General features: G+C 34.7%; 1 protein-coding gene across 1 annotated transcript in view; it reads right to left on the bottom strand.

Moving 5' to 3' along the window:
• Positions 1-6982, bottom strand: part of LOC118742108 (hemicentin-1) — a 286471-nt gene that overhangs the window by 19447 nt on the left and 260042 nt on the right. Inside the window, exon 13 of the mRNA XM_036474073.1 lies at positions 503-724. Within this exon, the coding sequence (XP_036329966.1) occupies positions 503-724 (222 nt within the window). The remainder of the gene's footprint in view (positions 1-502; positions 725-6982) is intronic.

Here is a 6982-nt window from a genome sequence, read left to right as displayed (position 1 = left end):
ATGAAGCAACTAACCTAATACCCAAATAAAATAACGCCAGCGGAAAGACAAAACTCGGTCGTCGGTTGACTACCCAAATAATATCTCTCCCCTTTGAAAAAAGCTGACAATTTATGACAGTTTCATTAAATTTATCTTTAATTTTCTATAGTAATAAATTGCATTTAAGGGTACGGCTCTCAGGATTCATCTCAAGCTTCTTAAAAAGTAAGAAAAGTTCGAACTAAAGCTTGGTAATCGTTCTCCTCCTTTTCACGTTATATTATTCATACTTCTTGTCTCAATAGAAGACTTTGTTGTTACAATGTAAATGTAAATATCTGAATCCGGATCCTACACTCTTCTTCAATTGTTCAGTGTAAACTATTTAGCAGTTGTACAAACCAATTTATTTTATCAGTCGCTTTATTTCGACCAATTTTATGATCTCACTCATTTTTTTTAACACTTAAATGTATCAAGCATACTATATGTAATACTAATCCACATTCACATAACTCACCTGTTTGCTTTTCGGCCGCTTTCAGCGTGTAACCGTCCACCTGCACCGCTTCACTGCGTCCGCGCAAATTCACTGCATAAACAAATATACGAAACAGGCGACCCGAATCTAGGCCGGTTACACTCAATACTGGATATTTTGAGGAGATATTTGCTTGCAGCTGGCCAGTGTGTTGATCGAATATTTCCATGAGAAACCATTGACGTAAGCCACCATCGAAACCTGAAAATAATACAGAAGATTTTTTTTTTGTTGAGATTTAAAGCTTTTTTCTGGAATGCTCTAATTAAAAATACATATAAATGGTTTACATACATACTTTAGTTTTCGTAATTTGGGAGTTTAAATATTTCCAAATCCCAGCGAAAACAATAACATCGAGCCCTAACCGCCAAAAAGTTGTAAGCGACACTTTTTTCAAAATTTTATTTTTGATTAAGAAGTGCATCTAGATACTCTGCAAACATATCTACATCAAAAGGAAAAAAAAAAAATTCGCTTACGAGTTTTTGGTGGTTAGATCTCTTGGATGTATGTATTTTATATACACATTTGCCATTTTGCGTGCACAAATATTCAATTTCAAAATTGTGCCCAATTGCAGCTGCACCGTAACTACATTGGTACATATTTGTTTTGTTAAATTACATTGCCTTGTATTCAGATTTTCCGATGAGTATAAGGATATTTTATGAAAATCTGATTTCACTTTAAATATGTAAATCAAAAGCAAATGTATACGGTTGCGAAAATTTGTTGCATAAAATTGTCATTTAAATAAGAAAAATACGTTGAAAATCGAATCGAAATCGATTGTTAAACTCCTGCCAAAGAATGACAGTGCGCATGAGTAACAACAAAAGAAAAGCTTGACATTCTCAAGCTAATATCAGAGAGTACTCGTTCAGTGCGTACCGCAGCATATTCGGCTCAATCGAAAAAGTTGGTGGACAAAAATTGCCAAACCGGTCTCAATACTGCAGGCAAATATTCTGGAAAGTCTAATGAAAATATCCCTCCACTCTAGCAACGGAACAGTATATTCTAAGCATCGTCCATTTACTTAACCACGGAGTCTTCTTCATCAAGCGCGTCACTTGTGTTGCCCTTCAAAGCAAGCAGTGAGAAGTGTTCTCTCCATATCTCTAGTGTACTCTGGAGGCTGTAGGAACCAGACGTAGTTTTGAAATCTTTTGATGGCCGCCATATTTTTAAATGAAATTTTTGCCTGTCAACAACAACAACAAACTTTTCTCAGTCACGTTTTAAATTTCCTTCTTCCTAAAAAGGCATCCCTCCTCTTCTTCTGAGATGCTTGTTTTAGCTGAATTTCGCGTCGATCTATCCATGTCAATTTTTTAAAAAGCTCTGGTTTCTTATTTATTTATGTTCAAAAATGAAGGAAAAAAAGTTTACGTTTGCATGCTTCCAATATTTTGGAAAATACTTGAAATTAATTTCAAATGCTTGCAATTATTTAAAAAACCATTCATAAAAATTTTTCCATAGGTACATTTAATTAAAAAATATTTTTAATTTGCCATCTATACTGATATATATTTTGAAGACCGTTTTTTTTCTAATCGAAAAACTCGATATTTTTGAAATTTTGGACCTCGACTCTTCACCGTCAAAGGATGATAATAGAAGAAGAATAATTTCGATATCTCAAGGCGGCGTGGCACCTCCCATACAAACTAAAGTTTTCACACAACATATCTCTGGATGTATTCCTCGTAGAGTGCTGCAACTTGGTATAGAGATATATAATATCAACGCCAAACTCATGGAAAAAATGGGAGTTATTGAAATAGGTGCCACGCCCTCTTGATATATCGAAATCTTTTGATCAGCCTTGATCTATTATCAGCCTTGGATAGTCTGGAGTTGAAATTTCAAAAATATCGGTACAGCTGTTCTCGAGTTTTTCGAACAGAAAAAAAACGAAAAAAAATGGCTTTCAAAATATATATTAGTATAAATAATAAATGAAATACATTTTTTAAAAAAGTTGTCTATGGAAAAATGTTTATGAATAATTTTTTAAGTAATTGCAGACATTTGAAATTAATTTCAAGTATTTTCCAAAAAGTGGAAGCATTCAAATGTAATTTTTTTTAATTAAGCAGCTACTACAAAAATCTTAAATCAAAAGGTAAAACATACAACGTAAAATAGTTTCGAAAAAATGCAAAGATTCTATAAAAATTCAACTCTGTACATGTCGTACGTAATAGCTACTTTCAGATGAATAATAAAATAAAAATGAAAATAATTCTAAAAATTTAATACATTTAACGAGTTTGGGCGCAATGAGCTTCTCAGATCAAATTCCGCATAACTTCTCGTTCTGAGAGTCAAACAAAAACTGAAGGGTTTTGCTGTATAGAGCACTTCAAAAGAGGCAGCTACTGAGCGTCAGCAAAGTTAACGGTATGAAAAGGCACGGCGAACTAAAAAAATGTCTTGGCTGTGCCTCACGGATCAGTTGCGCTCGACGAAGGGTTAAAAAGTTAAATTCAATTTTAGCATCCTAGCGTCATGCGGGTTCACTAGCATATTCTATTCCCTGAAAGTAGCTGGTGTAGCACCTGCTGGTACGAAGAGAAAAAAGGATGTAAAATTCTCATTTAAAATTTGTATTTTATAGCAAAATTCGTTAAAAATTTAAATATTTTGCCATTAGTGTCTATAAGCTTTGCAACTTTTATTTGCTTTCGCAAAAATTAAATTTTAATCTTACATGAATTCAAATTTTTTACTTTGGGATATTAAGGATGCAAAATATTCGAATGCATTTAACAATCATATACATATGTACACGTGTGAGTGTGTACTTAGTGGGAGAGCAAGAAAGATCGATGGACAGCGCAGCATGCTAAAAGTTTAATGAATACCTTAAATATTCTGGTTTACAGTAGTGCAAAGGTAAACTTGAATCAAATAAATTCGATTTGCAGACGAACGAAAGTTGTTTGCATTGCCAATGTAAATAAAAATCAAATAAATAAAAAGCTTACATACATTTATTATATTTATCTTCATACGTTCATATGTATATGTATATATATACATATGTATACATATATACATACATATGTATGTATGTATGTATTACATTGAAATGCGCAATGCCAGAGCAAGGGTCACGAGTGCAGTTCAATTGGCAAGGCAACCGTGCAAGTCGCAAATGCAAAGCTCTTATTGAATGGCAAGGAAAGCTCTGATAACATTAAGGTATCGAAATATACATACAAAAGAAACAAAAAACCAAAAACAAGCTAATACAAAAACAACAATCTCATAATAAGGCAATCAACAGCAAAAACAAAATATGTATCTTTGAAAATTACAGCACTAAATATATATATATATGTACACAGCATGCACACTGACACCTACATACATACCTACACGAAATTCACTCAGCCAAGTCAAGTCAAGTACTAGTTGCAGCAAACTTTTCGACTTGTTGGCCTTATTAACCCCAAAACTCGACACTAAATCGAACAGCCAAGACAGCAAAACAACACAAACAAAACAAAAGCTACCTCCCTCACCTTTTAGTAAGTAGTTTTAGACAGTTAAGCTGCCAACTGTTAGCTAACGAAACTTCTACGAGTACTCGCAACGGAAACGTACTTGGCTTTACTGGCTGCCTTGCGAGTCGACTGACTTACGTTTCCTAGCATTTGGCAAAAAAAAAAAAAACAAAAAACAGAAAGCATAACAAGTGCAACAAAATCATTGACAGCTACAACTACAACACACAACAGCACAAACACTAACTTAAATATGTAGTAGTTGGGACAATGAATGAAGGAGAGGCGAGACAGGAAGAGATAGAAGAAAGAGTGAATAAAAGGTAGATAATGGGGTGGTAAAGGGTAGGAAAAACTAAAAATCCAACAGGCAGCTGTAACTATAGCCAGTCATACTAGCGAATGCAATTCGAGCAGGTATGTAGGTATGTGTGCATCATTTGCATGCATATAAGCTGCATTGCAATGTATTTGCTGCTGCTGTTGTTGCTGCTTTCGATTTTGCTCTGCTCCATCAACTGAGCCTCATTTAAAAAACATGAACAACTTGAGTGCACTGCTGCAATATGTATGCACGCCACTCACTTACATTTGAATGCATTTTTACAACGTATGTACATATGAATGTATGAAAGGCTACATATTTATATACATATGTATGCATTTATATATGTAGTTTTTTTTTTTAATTTTCAGACGTTTTTTTTTAAATATTCATTATTTGAACCGAACCGTAAACCTTATTTTTGCATTGGATTAAATCGAGTTTTCACCCAAAGTTTATTTATATACCAGAATCTAGACTTCATAATTTTATTTTATTGAATAACTGCGCTTGATTGTAATTGGCTCAACACATGAAAAAGTGGAAAAAGGCAACAAGCATTCACAAGGCGAACTTGGCACAGTGCGTAGGCAACTGTCTGAGTCATTGGGATCGTCGGTTCGAATCCTACTGAAAGAAGTTTGATGAGGAAATGTGGTGATTTCCGAAATAGCTATTACTTCTACTATTTATTCTTATTTTTCTTTCAGAATTTGGTTGAAGAACGCCCTTAGAATTCGGTTCAAAAGAGCCCTATCTCACTTCAAAATGTAATTTTTTGAATCGGTAGCTGAATAGGGCTTTTTGAAACGAATTTTGAAATAGGGCGTTCTTGAAACTTTTTTTGAGATAGGGCGTTTTCGAACTGGCTGCCGAGATAGGTCCATCTTCCACTCAGCACTCGATATGTTGTCAAATAACTGACGCATCCTTTATATATGTACATATACATATCGTCGTTTAAAGTACAAGACCGCGTATCAGCAAAATGAAGAACTGCGTCAGCAGTCGATATCGAATTATAAACTTGAATTTACGTAGTCCATAGAAAATTTACTAAATTTCTTTGAAACTTTTAGAGTCAAGCCAGTGACTAATACCTATATATTTATCTAACAAAGACAGCGTTGGCGGCATTTACTTGTCTCAATTTTCTGTCAGAATCATTTGAATACCCCGATCTAATGCACTTCGTCCATATGCGTCGTTAGTCTGGAAATTTTTTTGCTCTTAGAGAATCAGGGGTATTATGGGAATTTCAACTGGTCCAACATTTAGCAACGCCTCATATATAGTCATCCAAATGATTAAAATCTGCACGGCTGGATAGCCATAGCTCTGGAGATATGGGGCCACGAAAGTTCTCCGATCTCCAATTTTCCGTCTTCATGGCCATGTGTGAAGGAGAAGAGGCCCGTTGGATTATGAATTGTCTCCCTCCACGTATACTCTCTATCAGCTGTGAACCTTCTTAAACCTCGACGTGTGAAATTACATGTTTTTTGGGGGAAAAAATTGAATGGCATGGCATGTCCTTCCTTGCTCACAACCCTCTAAACCATAACAGTCGCCGGAAACTTTAATGTTTAAGGAAGAACTCTTTTGTGTTCGATCACACTGAAGCTAGATATAATGTGTGGCCTCACATGAATTGTCTCCTTTCAGCATAATTGCCGATAAAGCCCCGTTTAGCCACACAGCCTTTCGACTACTTATTATCCTAATTGGATGATCACCTACAGCACCACTTATTCATTCCAGTTCAATTTGTTAATCTGTCTAATGCGACTTTAAAGATTGCATGGAGAAGATCTAGTAATTTTGAAGAAGTGCTGAAGTGAATTCTTACTTATTTACGACCTTAACCTATATAGGTAAATTTTAGTCTCGAAACCCTTATTTTTTACTAAGTTAAAACAAAGCAACAAATTAAGCTTTAGATACTTTTTTTTCGCAACAAAAGCTAACAGCCAACACCGGACAACTTCAGTTCATCTATGGTATATAAAAATATAGCCGAAGTATACTTTAGCTCACAGCAACTCCTTCACTTTTACTTGCGCAAAACTTCTTCTCTAGTTACTTATTCATTCACACTCATAATGTGGTTTTATTAGTTAGTAGCCATTTAATTAAATAAAAATGCATAACACGCATATAAGAGCAGAATATAGAGCAGGATGGTAAAAAAAAATAAATAAAAAAATAAAAAGAATTAAGCAAGTTTGATGAGCCTGTGAAGTGGCCACTTTACTTAATCAAGCCATGACTTCGACTTGCAGAAACTTTAACTTGTTTTGCCTTTCCAATTTTACGAAGAAACGCAATTTTCTGCTGCTTTCTTTTCTTAAGCTGTGAGCTTATTAGCTAGACTACAGAGATTTTCTTTTACTTTTTATCCCTTTTTTTTATTTTTTGTTTTCGCTTTGCAGAAAAGGGGTAAAGAAAAAGTTATTTCCGCTTTGTTAATGTTGTGTGAAGAGTTGGGGGGGGAGGGGGGGGGCAGGTAATGAGCAGTGCGATAAAAGTTGTGCTGCATTTTAATAGAACTTAAGGCCAAAGCTGCCCTGCCTGCTTTATGGACTCACTTAATATTTTCTTTCTTTTTATTTT

Source organism: Rhagoletis pomonella, unplaced genomic scaffold (assembly GCF_013731165.1).
Source record: "Rhagoletis pomonella isolate Grant_MI unplaced genomic scaffold, Rhpom_1.0 Rhpom_scaffold_00001, whole genome shotgun sequence".
In the NCBI taxonomy this organism is placed as follows: Eukaryota; Metazoa; Arthropoda; class Insecta; order Diptera; family Tephritidae; genus Rhagoletis; species Rhagoletis pomonella.
Note: the sequence above shows the minus strand (reverse complement) of the source record. Positions and strands in the feature narration are given on the sequence as shown.